The 15,261-nt window shown below is 35.0% G+C and overlaps 1 protein-coding gene across 1 annotated transcript; it reads right to left on the reverse strand.

Moving 5' to 3' along the window:
- Nucleotides 1-702: 702 nt before the first annotated feature.
- LOC145131080 (uncharacterized) lies at nucleotides 703-3,031 on the reverse strand. Its single transcript, XM_079065816.1, has 2 exons — nucleotides 2,512-3,031; nucleotides 703-2,444 (listed from the first exon to the last, which is right to left on the reverse strand). Exons 1-2 carry the CDS (start codon nucleotides 3,029-3,031, stop codon nucleotides 703-705), a joined length of 2,262 nt encoding a protein of 753 aa, XP_078921942.1.
- Between the last annotated feature and the right edge of the window lie 12,230 nt (nucleotides 3,032-15,261).

A 15,261-nucleotide genomic window follows, 5' to 3' on the forward strand; every position in this document is an offset into this window, starting at 1 on the left:
TTAGTAAACTTTACCTTCACGAGCTTTTGTACGAAAAGTATATCCATTAATAGCATATACATCGTATTTAATATGGGTCCATGTGAAATCCATCTCATTGTCTCTGTTATACTTTCTCTACAGGCCCCTAACTCTCTCTCTACCTGAATTGTAATTAGATTATGAATTTAAGAAATCAAGAAAAAAATAACAAAGAACACAACATATTTGACAAGAATATACCTCCTTTCGTAACCAATGACCAAATGTTTTACTATGCTCTTGTTCTATATGTGCCTTTCGTTTAGTAGGGTGTAGATGTTCCAAAAATTCCATGTGTCGTCTGTCAATACGTTAATGTTAATATTATTATAAAAAAAACATACATGTAAAAAACCTTACTTGATATATGGGAGTACTTCAGATGTATTTTGCAATACAAAGAAATGTGCTTTGCTGAATAGTTCTGCAGAAACTTCTACCGATTTAGCAGCTGATAGAGGAGTACCGTCCGTAATAGAGCTACTATCTACACCTTTATGAATTCCACAATTGTTATGATTGTCAGGTGGAATACCAACAGTATCCATCCTTTTAAGGAATTGACTAAAAAAACTCAATTGTCTCTTCTGCAACATTCTCTTCTGCAACGCATCCTTCTGGTCTATTTTTGTTTCGCACGTGCCCCTTAATAACCTTCATAAACCTTTCGAATGGGTACATTCATCTAAAGAATATTGGACCGCATAATTTTACTTCCCTAGTGAGATGAACGGTTAAATGAATCATCACATCAAAAAATGATGGTGGAAAGTGTTTCTCAAGAAGACATAAGGTTACACATAACTCCTCTTGCAACTTATCGAGCTCATCCACTATGATTTCTTTGCTACATATTGATTTGAAAAAGAAACAAAACCTTGTAATAGCAACTCTGGTGGGTGGATGCATAATAGATCGAATTGCTATGGGCAAATATTGTTGCATGAGCATGTGATAGTCATGTGATTTTAGTCCGATCAACTTCCTATCCTTTAGACTCACCAAACTAGAACAATTAGAACAATACCCTTGAGGAACCCTTAAGTTGTATAAAGTCTCACAGAATTTGTCTTTTTCCTCTTTTGTCAATGTACAACCTGCTGCGGGAAGTGTTGTGTTGTTCCCTTCTATCTGAGGATGCAGCTCTGGTTTTAAACCATAATGAACCAAATCCAATCGAGCTTTATAACCATCTTTCGTCTTCCCGGGAACGTTCAAAACAGTTCCTGTTAAACTCTCACCCACGTTCTTTTCCACGTGCATAAAATCTATACAATGTGGAACCAAATTGTCGGGCCAATACCTTAGTTGTCTATACCATATATTGAATTTCTTCCAGTATGTATTATTTTGCTGGCCCACATCTGAAGTACCCACTTGGTGTGATTTTCTCTTTTTTTTATTCATCTTCCCACCTCTTCCACTTGTTGATTGTTGGATTTCTGCCTCCTTGCCCTTATTAACCTTTCCCCATTTATTAATTATAAATTTTACCCTGTTATATATCTCCTCCCCATTCATAGGTTCTGGAGAGGGTGAGAACTCTTGTTGTCCATTGAATGCCTTCTTTTGTCTTCTGAACGGGTGATCATACGGTAGAAATCTTCTATGACCAGCATAACTCTGCTTATTCGATTCAGGGAGTCTAATGCAGTGTGTCTCTTCACCACACACAACACAACCTTGAAAACCGTTGTATGGGCAACCACTTAATGTACCTAAAGCAGGATAATCATTAATAGTCCACAACACAACTGCGCGTAGTTTAAAATGCTCTTGTGCATATGCATCGTATGTTTCAACTCCAAAATCAAATAATAATTGCAGATCATCAATAAAAGGTGCTAGGAACACATCAATATCGTTTCCTGGTGTTCCCGAAATCAATAACGAAAGCATGATGAACTTTCTCTTCATACACAACCATGGTGGATGGTTGTAAATGACAGTTAAAACAGGCCAAACACTATGACTCCTATTTCCTCTGTTCACATCAACCCCGTCCGCCGAAATGCCTAGTCGCAAATTTCTTGGTTCGCTAGCAAAATCAGGATATTTGTCATCAATGGCAGCCCATGCTGGTGAATCAGCTGGGTGACTTAAAACGCCAACATCCACCTTTCTTTCTGTTGCGTGCCATGTTAAATCTTTTGCAGCTATCTTAGACTGAAAAAGACGCTTGAAGCGCGGAATAATTGGAAAGTACCACAAACATTTTGCAGGAATATTGTTGTAAATTTTATTTTTTTGTTCATCAACCTTCCATCTTGATTTACCACAAGTAGGACATGCTGCCAAGTCTGTGTATTCGTTTCTGTAAAGTATACAATTGTTGACACATGCATGTATCTTAGTATACCCTGAACCCATTGCCTTAAATGCTTTTTTCGCCTCATATGTACTACTGTACATTTCGTTTCCTTCTGGTAACATGTTTTTTTATCAAAACTAATAATTCTGTAAAGCACTTATCTGATACTCCATACTTACTCTTCAAGTTGAGTAGTTGAATGATTGCAGATAACTTTGTGAAATTATGACACCCTGTGTATAGGGGCTTCTCGGCATCCTCTATCAGTTCTCTAAACTTATCAGGGTTCCCAATAAAATTTTCTTCTACAGCTTCAACCATCTCTACTGTTTCTGCAGCATCTGTTGGCATTTCTGTGTTCATGTTCGTGGAATCTACATCGTTTGACGTATCCATGTCAAAATTATGTTCATATACATAACTTCTTGGTGGTTCTTCTGTTTCTCCATGCTTATTCCAATTTGTGTATGTTTGATCAATTCCATTCCTGAATAGATGATCATCTACCACATCCACCGAATGAGATATGTGGTTTACACACTTAACACATGGACAGGGAATTCTTATCTTTTTTTTGGTATCTGCAGGATCCATATGTTTAGAAATCTTGTAATTGTGCACTGGATATTTGATAAATTCTGCAACACCTTTTACATAGGTTTCTGATGTTCTGTATGCTCCCATCCAAGACTTATCCATATTCAGCTTACAACAGCGTCAACAAGCAATATACGTTTCCTGTTTATTGACCCATTTTAACAAACAGTTGGTGTGCATAAACAAAATAGATCACATTACTAATAAATCCAATATCTTGAAAGAAAAAAACTTGTTAACTCAAAATAAAATATAATTACACACATCATGACCCAACGAGATAACAAATATTCATATTATGAGGGTAATTGTTTTGTAATTTCCTGTATTAATTAAATGTAGTATTTGTACCTGTATGAATTGGATGTTGACGCATCAATTTCTGGTTGAAGAATAAACGTAGTTGTAGTGCCTTTGTAGTTATCAGAGATTGAATCGATAGGAATTCATATTGTCTAATTTGGGATATTTACGCAATGAGTCTGGATGATCAGGGGCATGTGGAGAAGTGATAAAAAAGTGGATGATCAGGGACATATCGAGACATTAAAAAAAAAGAAAAAAAAGTGTTGGTAATTGGGTTCGAACCCATGACATTCCAAAATATACCAATAACTACATTGACACTTACCAAGTGGGGTATCTGGTTGTTTGCAAATAATTGCTTTACGAAAAAACAAAAGCATTAACCAAAAGAGAAAGGAATCCACTAAAACTGATCTAATACAAACACAGTTAGCAGGAAATTATATAATTTTGTTTGTTTTATCATAATAACAATTAATGGACGGATATACCCTTGCTATAACAATCTTAATTAACATATAAAACATATAATATATAAATGACTGTTATACCCCTGTGTTAGCATAAATACAGGTTACAACTAAGTTTCAAATTACATTGCCATCTTAATAAAAAATTAACTAAAACAGGGACAAATATGCAAGACATGGACATAATTAACATATAAAATATAGAATGATAACTAATTACCATTTTGCCCATAAGACAATTATATTAAAAACAACATCAAATATGGACATATAATATATAAAGGACTGTTATACCCCTGTGTTAGCATAAATACAGGTTACAACTAAGTTTCAAAGTACATTGCTATCTTAATAAAAAATTAACTAAAACAGGGACAAATATGACTCAGTTACAAGTTATGCAAAACATGGATATAATTAACATATAAAATCATAATAACAACTAATTCCGATTTTGCCCCTAAGACATTTATATTGCAAACACCATCAAATTTGGGCATATAACATGTAATAGACTGTTACACCCCTGTGTTATCAAACAACATTGCCTTTTTCACAACATAATATATCAAAACAGGGATATAATATATAACATCAAATGTAGACTTACTATATAATCAAAACAATATCACCTATAGACATAATATATAACAATTCATTAAATAAAAGAGTTTCATATTAAGTACAAAAGTAGAGTATCATATTCACTCTATATTAATCACAAAAAAGATTACAACATAGTTCACCTAGGCTATGTTTTTCCATGCTATGACATTTTCTTTCGCCATGTCCATAGCATCCTCCATTTTTTCTCTTGGAATTCTCATGTTTAGCATATGTTGGATGTATGTTATTCCATCATCAACCGAAGCCATTGGATGTTCTGTTACAAACATGTGAATAAGCTTCTCAACACGTTTGGCTGGAGAGTTCATCAAAAAGTGTGGGAAATTGTTTGGAACAAACACAGGCCTGTGTTCAACATAGAGATGTTCAATCTCTTTGAATTGGTGGGCCCTAACTAACGTCTTGAATGGTTCCAAACATTCATCATTTAGTATTGGAACCATTGACAACCCACTGTGTTCTTCGATGGGCATATGATACCAGTTCCCCAAACTGGTATACCCAAGGCTTCTAGAAAAACGCCCAAGCAACTCCATGTCTAACAAATTGATGTTCACATAAGAAATGAAGTGAACCTTGGTTTGTTGATACGCCTTGCCTGGGTAGTCTGTAAAGAACCCACCATGGACAACGCGAATGGTGAATCGTTTGTCGTTTGGATTCTCGTATTCAACCACCGGTTTGCTTTTTGGTGGTTCTGCGCTTACACTCTAGAGATTGAAGTTCGTACGGGCCCACGGATCAACATTCATCTTCTCTTCTGAAAATCGACGTATTTTTTTTCAAAGAGGAAGAAGGAGTAATCAAAGTTATCGTAACGTAATGAATATGTGAGAATGACGAAATTGACATAAGCGAACGGTTTATAAGGATCATCAGTCGGAGGTGAAGGGACGTCGACTGAGGCCATCACTTCTCCGATTAATTGCAGTCTACAGAGGTGGATTTTGAACGACGGCTATTCGGCTACGATAATGATTACACATTTTTGTATTACACATTAATATATCTAGTATTGACATTAATATGTATTATATTCATGTAAAAAACTATCTACAATATTAATTAAATATAATATCCATACTAGCATTGTTTTTTTTAATCAAACAAATAAATAAATTTATATATAAATTTTTAGTAAATATGTAAAATGAATTTTTTAATTCAATTGATCATGTATGGGTGTTGGTTGTGGGTTTGGACCTCATTTGGTCATGTGTGGGTGTTGGTTGTGGGTTTGGACCTCATTTGCTCATGTATATAGTGTTGGTTGTGGGTTTGGACCTCTTTAGGTCATGTATGGGTGTTGGTTGTGGGTTTGGACCTCATTTGGTCATGTATGGGTGTTGGTTGTGGGTTTGGACCTCATTTGGTCATGTATGGGTGTTGGTTGTGGGTTTGGACCTCATTTGGTCATGTATATAGTGTTGGTTGTGGGTTTGGACCTCTTTAGGTCATGTATGGGTGTTGGTTGTGGGTTTGGACCTCATTTGGTCATGTCCATAGTGTTGGTTGTGGGTTTGGACCTCTTTAGGTCATGTATGGGTGTTGGTTGTGGGTTTGGACCTCATTTGGTCATGTCCATAGTGTTGGTTGTGGGTTTGGACCTCTTTAGGTCATGTATGGGTGTTGGTTGTGGGTTTGGACCTCATTTGGTCATGTCCATAGTGTTGGTTGTGGGTTTGGACCTAATTTGGTCATGTATGGGTGTTGGTTGTGGGTTTGGACCTCATTTGGTCATGTCCATAGTGTTGGTTGTGGGTTTGGACCTCTTTAGGTCATGTATGGGTGTTGGTTGTGGGTTTGGACCTCATTTGGTCATGTCCATAGTGTTGGTTGTGGGTTTGGACCTCATTTGGTCATGTGTGGGTGTTGGTTGTGGGTTTGGACCTCATTTGGTCATGTCCATAGTGTTGGTTGTGGGTTTGGACCTCATTTGGTCATGTCCATAGTGTTGGTTGTGGGTTTGGACCTCTTTAGGTCATGTATGGGTGTTGGTTGTGGGTTTGGACCTCATTTGGTCATGTCCATAGTGTTGGTTGTGGGTTTGGACCTAATTTGGTCATGTATGGGTGTTGGTTGTGGGTTTGGACCTCATTTGGTCATGTCCATAGTGTTGGTTGTGGGTTTGGACCTCATTTGGTCATGTATGGGTGTTGGTTGTGGGTTTGGACCTCATTTGGTCATGTATGGGTGTTGGTTGTGGGTTTGGTCCTCATTTGGTCATGTATATAGTGTTGGTTGTGGGTTTGGACCTCTTTAGGTCATGTATTGGTGTTGGTTGTGGGTTTGGACCTCTTTAGGTCATGTATAGGTGTTGGTTGTGGGTTTGGACCTCATTAGGTCATGTACGGGTGTTGGTTGTGGGTTTGGACCTCTTTAGGTCATGTATGGGTCTTGGTTGTGGGTTTGGACCTCATTATGTCATGTACGGGTTGTAAGTGTGTAATACCATAGGATAGTCATTGGTTTATGGAGTTATGGCATATAAATTATTATTATAAATAATTACGCCTACTAGACCATATTATTATTTTTGTTATATAATAATATTTTTCCCTTGTATATTTAATTTTTTAACTTTATATATTTTTTATTTCAAATAGTCATAAATGTTTTTTCAAAAAATAAATTGTTACCTTAGAAGGACCAAATATGTAATATTTATATTCTTACCAAATAAATCATACTAATTTTTGAAACGGCAGGACATGTTTCCAAACCACGATTTTTTCTTTTAATCGTGTGGGATTACTATTATATCAAAATTTGAAACACATTTGAATCTGTCAAACGAATTTAAACAAAAACTAATGAGAGGCAAATATTTTTTTGTATGGTTTTTGGGCTCCAAATCAAAGCGGGAAATCTTCATCTATCGCACCGCCAAAACTATGAAGATCAATCCATCGGATGAAGGAAATTCCGGTAATTTTTTGGTAACCTCCATCAATTTAGGACCTGTTAAATCATTTTAATATTTAATAGACTGTCATTTATTCCACCATTGTTTTGTTTAGCGTTAGGTTATATCCCAAAAGGATCATACTTCAGTTCATCATTCATCAAGCTTTCTAGTGTAAGTATATTGTTTGTGTATGTATAGTTTCAATGTTATTGAGTGTATTGATCACGCATCATGCATAACACAAAGAATTTTGATTCTTCATATTGGTGTGCTTCTTGCACACCAACTGTTCGATGAAATGTTTATGTGAGCAATTGTCTGTAATATTATTTGTTCATACATTATCATTAAACTTATAAACAATCAAACTTATTTTCAATCTGTTTTGTCATTAGAAGAATCATGGAGGTTGACAAGGAACAACATGAGGATATCCCTGACTATAATACAGAATATGAGCTAGATGATGGAAACCAAGAATATGATTCGGATACAGAGAATGGTGAAAATAAAGACATTCACTACAATAGCCAATTAGATTCGGAAGAAGAAATCCATCAAACGGTTCCTACAAGGTCAAATAGGAAGAGGGGCATGACTCGATTGCCAAAACTGAAGACTGAATATGTCAATTCTGGTGGAAAAAAAACGTGTCAGGTTTGATGAATTCGGTAAGTTTACAGGGAAGAATAATGCAGTCTTTGTTAGCTATTTGGGTGATCTTGTCCGTGAGAAGGTGGGATTAAGTGCTCTTTGCTGGAAAAAAGTTAAACCGGAAATGAAGGACATACTATGGGAAGAGATAACAGTAAATATTTTCTTCAATTTTTTAATCTGTATAACATAATATATGTAAAAATCAAGTTTTAAATACTAACATTCTCATTGTTTTTTTAGCGCTATTTTGAGGTTCATGAAAGTGGAAAACAATTTGTGATGAATAGACTTGGTATTCTTCTACGGAATTTCAGAAGAAAGTCGTATGCAGATTACATCAAACCACATCTAGGCAATCCCAAAAATCTTGAAAAAATCCCACTTCGTTATTGTGCACTAATCACTGAACAAGATGATTGGAACAAATTTGTGACTTATACACAATCTCAAGAGTTTAATGTTAAAATCTTTTTTCAAAACTTATTCATTTATTTATCATAATCTGGGTTATAAAAGTTCGTGACAAATATGTTACTTTTATTTCACAGAATGTGTCACAAAGGACTATCAAAGTGAGAAAGATGTCAAAGTATGCTCATCGGATGGGATGAGGGGGGTATACAACTCTTAGGAGGAAGTTGGTAAGCTTGGTCATTAGCTACATTAACTTCATATCATTTTATTTAACATGCTTTTGTTTCATATTCTTTATAATTTAATTTTTTTATCAAGATTGAAGAGAATGTGATTTCGAAGGAGGAAATGCCCCCAAGGTCAGTTATGTGGTGTAAAGGGCGTGAAAGTAAAGGAGAATTTAAGGATGAAGATGTTAAAATCATGGCTGATAAACTAGTAACTTCACTACACTTTTCTTTTTCATTTACTTTAAATATTTTAATCATTGTTATTAAGACAATAATTATTAATTTTTTGTTTGGTAGATGGAACATGAGAAGTAGATAAAAGAAGGACAAGTAAATGTTGAACCAGGAACGGATGCCATGACCTTAGTTTTTGGCAAGGAAAAGGGCGGATTTTTAAAGGGTGTCGGCACGGGAGTCACTTACAACAGATATTTCAATGTTCCTCGCAGCAAAGGGTCATCTAAGGAAGAAATTAAAGATCTTAAAGCTGCACTGCATAATGGAAAACTTGAGCTTGAGAAAAAAGATGTTGAACTCAAGGCTTTGTCTACAAAGGTTAATGAACAAGATCAAACACTAAAGCTAGTTTTGGCTCATCTTAATGCAAAAGGAGCTGACTTTCCAAATCTGTCTCATACAATTGTAAGTAATCTTATTGAAAATATATGTTGTCAATGTTAGTTCTAAATTGCATTTCTTTTAAACATTTTTCCTGTTTCTTTATATTTTCTAGGGTATTTCAAGTGAGAAGATTGTACAAAGTAATGAAACGTCTCCTGTTAGTCTCAAAACCAATGAACTTTCAGAACCTGTAACACCAGTATGTTATCGTCTTATTAGATCATCGTTGATATATATATATATATATATATATATATATATATATATATATATATATATATATATTTGTTTGGTACTGATTTCTGATTTTTCATGTTGGACTTTATATTATGTAGGTTATTCCAAAACCCAACAAAAAACCTGTTCAAACGAAATCTGCAACTGCAGCACCCGATGCAAAATTGATTTCCATGAAATCTGCAACAGTAGTATATACTAACTTTACAGTTTTCAATACTTTTATTTAATATTTTTTATTAAAATATATGTTTAAATATGTCTTAAATCTTGATATCAGGCAAATACAAAAACCACCAACAAAACTGTTGAGTCTATGACTACCACTATCAATCATGACATACCAAAAGTTTCACCAAATAATCCCATTCACCAGGTTAGTGTTTTTTTACATGATGAATATACATTTCTGTTTTTTTTCCAGATTATAACATTACTTGTCATTATAGTCAATCAAGTGTAGTCTATCATATCCGTATAAAAGGAACATCGTTGCCCGCGGTACCATTCACTTATCAACAGAAAGACAATTCATTCATGGAGTTCCTCTACAAGATGATTGCTATAAAGTTTCCATTGATGAAGCGGTTGTAAAAACTGCATTTCTACCCCATCAAACTGGAGAATTCAAATTAGTTGAGGATGCATATAAAAGTTTTGTTCCATGGCCAAAATACCTTGTGCAAACCGAGTCAGAGGTTTGTTTCAATATGTCCAATACTTTTTGCATTAAACTTTATTTTCTTCATAAAGTACTATATTAAGTTTATGATGAATTAATTTTATTGGTTTCAATGTTGTTGTTATAGGTACCAGAAATTATATCACATCAAAAATCAACAAAAAGGAAACCAACTTACATATCATCTGATGCCCTTCTCAAGAAGACAATGAGCAATACAAACAAAATGAATGCCTAGCTAGTTATGTTTAGGTTTTGGTTTATGATGTGTTTGATTTTTTAACCATTATTTAAATTTTTTAAATTATGAAAATTTTCCTTTCTTTGATATTTTAATTAGGAATGTAATGTATATATGGATTTCAATTTCAATTATTATTAATATAAAATTATGAATTTTGTTTGTGTTTCATATTGTTGTGTTTCGTTACTTTAATTTAAAGTATTTTCATGTGTCTAAAATGTATAAAAAGTAACAGTAAATAGTAAGTTATAGTGGCTGTAGTATGATTTTTGTCATGTTATATACGTTTTTAATGTCTCTAAAAATATACAATGGTTACTTTACATCAATTTGTAACGTGTGGCTAAATGGTTAACAATAGTCATAATATACAAGAATTATGAGACTACAATTGATTTAAAGTGATGTTTATTAAAAAAAATTTGTCACTAAGTTAAACAATAACAACATGGAAAACAATTTATGTGGCAAATAAATACCATAATTGATTGTTGTTGACACTAAATACTAGGAAATCGTCACATAGATCATTAACTATATGTGTCCATTTACCGAACACGGACATGTTTACCGTAAATTATATGTGTCTAAAATATACCCAATAGTCTTAATACGATACCGAATTATCCTTAATTTTAACAAAATGTGTGACTTTATAATACTTATGATTTTAATTCACTTCTTCGTTTGTCTCTATACGTTAGGTTATAGTCACAAACGTTGATTGTTTTTTGTGACTAATAATTAGCAATTCGTCACATATGAAAGTAAAGTACTTGTGGCCATTTAGCAAACATGGTCACACTCACCATAATTACAAGTTTACAAAAGATACACAATAGTCTTAATAAAATTTAAATTGTGTGACCATATGTAAGAAAACAACTACACTAAAACATCATGAATGTCGCATTTTGGTGATATACAGTCACAACGTTAAATAAATATGTGTGACTAATAACTGTTTAAAGCTACAATATTGGATATTTAAGGAACAAAATTCCGTACACATTTGTCACACTTTTATACTAAGGCCACATGTTTTCATAGCATACAAACACTACATTTTAAAGTGACCATAAGACCCATACGATGGCGTCACCTTCCGTCACACTTTCAGTGAAAAAATAAAATGTCACTATACGCATATAGTCACACTTTTTTGGTGTGACTGTAAGTCATTTTTCTTGTAGTGCAGATGATAGAGAGAGAATTGAAATCCTAGCGATTTTAAATGATAGAGAGATAGATGAAATCCTACCAAATACATATGATAGAGAATTGAAATCCTATTGATTTCAAATGATAGAGAGATAAATGTTGATATTTACGACCTTTGAAACAACTTGATAGCTTAAGCACTTGTATTTTGGTTACATCTAGTTACACCCAGTTTCCAAACATGGACAAGGTTAGTAATGTAAAAGCTTCGTCCATTGAGAGATATAGTGTAACATCCCAATCCTCAAGTAGGAAATTTAAATCTTTATTCATGTTTTTCCTTGGCAACTCGATGAGTTGGAAAGCCTCAACTTGTCGTGTTGAAGTGACTTTGGCCGCAGATATTAATGGGCCAACTCGGCGAGTCGAGGAGCCTCAACCCGACGAGTTGGCAGCTGATTATGAAACCCTAATTTTAGGGTGTTGCATCCTCTTTAAAGGCCTTATAACCTTTGGATGGCCTCCTTACCAGTCCCCTCTGTCCAGAAACCCTAGTTTCGTGCATCCTCTCCCATATTTGAGTGTGAGTGAGCTTGAAGATTGATTTCTTGGTGTTCTTTTGAAGGAGCTTGAAGTTTGAGGTGGCTTGATTGAAAGGAAGGCTTTAGTTCCAAAACCTCCTCTTTTGTTGCAGTCATTTTGAGGTATAAAATCGACACCTTGCTTCCTTACTTCTTAGATCTCTTCCTTGGATAGATTATTGCGATTTTTGGATCATTTATGGATTGTTCATGGGGTTGAGCTTTTCATGGATTATCACCTTAGATCTGGTCATTTTGTGGCCTCTTTTCGCTTAAAGTTGCCAACTTTATTAGGTTCAAGGTCTCATCCATGCATTAAGTTCTCTATTATGCCTTGTATGAGTTCTAGAGCTTCTTTTGGCATGCATGAACGTAAAGTTGGCAACTTTACGTGGTATTCCAGCCCCATAGAGCCAGATCTGTATCTTGAAGCATTAGATTCGATAAAAAAGGGCTGAATATGTAAAGTTGGAAACTATTGACCTTGTTGACTATGACTTTGACTATGGTTGACCAAGTTTGACTTTTGAGGGTATTTTGGGTAATTCGGAGTTTTGATAGAAATGGTCACATGGTGATTGTAGGCATTTGAGTCCGGAGCTGAGATTTGGAGTTGGATCTTATCAGTTCAGCACTACTTGTGAGGTGAGTTTTCTCACTGCACTTGCGGGTCGAAGGCACCAATGTCGGCCCTTGGATTGATATCCTATTATGCATGTTATGCTATAGTGATCTGGTAGATCAGTATCCTGGTAATTAGGATGATGCTATGCTTTGTGATCTGTAAGATCTGTTTATTTGTTTCCTAGCTGGTTTATAGTATGGTTATATGTATTATGTGCACATGATTGGTTGGTGGTTGAGGCTTCACTGATTTGTGTGTAAGGCAATAGGCCGGGGCATTCCAACCCGAAGGTTGAGAGCCTAGAGTATTCCATCCCGAGGATGATTGGACCCATAGTATGTTGGCATTCCAACCTGATGGTTGAGGGGCCTGGGGTAGTCTTGTTGGGTTTTGAGCATTCTAACACACCTATGGTGTACATGCAACCCTAAATACCTTAGATCTATGTTTTCTCTATTATACATGCAAATATCAATTTTCCAAGGTATTGTTCTAACTAGCATAATATAAAGTACATGTAATATAAAATCTAGTAGAATTACATACCTCTTTGTTGTAGCTTGATTCCATGGAGCTCAAGAGCCTAGTGCCCTAAGTGTGACACCTCAAATGGTTCACACAACATCAAAACAACTTGGAATAACCATGAGAAGAGATACTTTACTCTAGAAATCGGCTTGCCCTCTTGTGTATGCACTAGTGCCGATTTCACCAACCAATGGGGTCTTTATATAGTGTGCACATTAGGGTTACACCATGTAACCCATGACTTTACCCATTCCTTATGCTCCATGGGTTTTAACCTCCATGGAGTATCCATGGGTCACCACATGGGTTAAACCCAACATAAGGAATCATGGATCATAAGCCCACATATATAAGAATGAATGATTTACACAATCAATCCCCATATATTTAATTAGTCTATTTTGGTCACTAAATTAATTCCAAATTAATTCTTGATCAATACTAATTAAATAATATGATTTCATATTAATATATTAGAACTTATAATATATTAATATGTCACAAATATCGTCTTCTCACAAAAGGTCTATCCAAATGTCCCGATGCCATGCAACCCAAATGGACCATGCCGGGTCGGGTCAAGTATATACCAATTATAGTTATGGGCTTAGACACTAATCCAACAATCTCCCACTTGGATAAGTCTATTAACTATTATTGCAAGTATGACTCCAACCTGACCAGCAATCGTAGCTCTTAAAAGCTGTTGTCGAACTCTGAACAAATCACTGACGCGTCCATTAGATAAGTGATCATATATTCCTCCATTCTAGATATCATATGGACTGAGATATGGATTATAATCATTCTCTCTGTCCATTTGTTGTTTCCCGATTTTCGATTTATGAAGACTGACTAATTGAACAAATGAAATCAGTCCAGGCTTGGCCAAGCACTTAGAGTGTCATCACTAAATCATCGAGGGGCCCACAGATATCACTTTTATCCCTTTAAGGGTAAAAGGAATGGATAAACTTTGACTCGTATGCTTGTACTGACTACTTGTTGAATCATACACAAAGGCACGTTTTATAACATCGAGTTACCAATGCGTTTTCGTGCAATCAATGTATAACCAACTCATAGTCAACAACTCATATCTCTAGGTTTGAAGAATATAAGATATTATCGTATCATGATTCACTCGTGATAAAATTCATGAAGTGATTCAAATGAGCGTGGGTTTAATCCAATACTCGAATCTCATTCCAGGAGCACTCATGAATGTTGCAGCAACCTTTTGCTATGTCTAAACACTTTAGACATCTACAAACCCAATTCATGACAGTCTTGCCTTAATACCTACTTCCAACATATTATCGACTGTGGATGGTTTGAATAACTTAGTCATTCGGTAAGAATGACCTAGTTATTCTGGAAGTCAAAACATGCAAAGTGAAACACAAGAATAATACTAATCCTATATGCCCCCAACACTTTGAGTGTAAATAAAAACACCTTTTATCTAAGCACCATATTGATTACTCATTATTCATTGTATAATGTTTCGATTTATCAACTTAATACTTGAATAAAAACAATAGTCATGACATGCTCCAAGCATGCACACTATGTTTGTCTAAACAATAGCTATGCCATACACCAAGTATGCACACTATGTTTGTCTTATGATCCTTACTTTGTGAAACAGATCAATTGACAACATTTCAATGATGCTCATTTCACAATCCCAATCCTTATTGTAAATGTAAGAATACCAAAATCTTGCCATTTACTATAATCTATTAGATTCTAAACTTATATGCAATGATCCCCTTGCAATGAATATGCACACAAGTCACAAAGACTTGGCAACAGACATTACAAAGTATTCCAATGGAGAGCAATTCCATGGAACCGAGTCTCACATTCAAAGTACATTCCTTTGAACACCCTTCTTGCATTAATTTCTCTAATCTTATATAGATTCAAAGAATAACTTCCACCTATGGAGACACTTCCATATTCCCATTTTGACTATCACTTCTGAACAAGAGTTGCCTCCTTTCAGAATATGTCAATATGGTCCTATCTCTATACT

This window comes from Lactuca virosa, chromosome 8, assembly GCF_052849685.1.
Source record: "Lactuca virosa cultivar CGN04683 chromosome 8, Lactuca_virosa_CGN04683_v6, whole genome shotgun sequence".
Lineage (NCBI taxonomy): Eukaryota > Viridiplantae > Streptophyta > Magnoliopsida > Asterales > Asteraceae > Lactuca > Lactuca virosa.

What these genes read in the sequence shown, in the direction of transcription:
- LOC145131080 (XM_079065816.1), bottom strand. Translation starts at nt 3,031, where the DNA reads ATGGATAAGTCTTGGATGGGAGCATACAGAACATCAGAAACCTATGTA. An exon ending in TCAACTACTCAACTTGAAGA is followed by an intron (nt 2,445 to 2,511) that starts GTAAGTATGGAG and finishes ACATGTTACCAG; the next exon opens with AAGGAAACGAAATGTACAGT.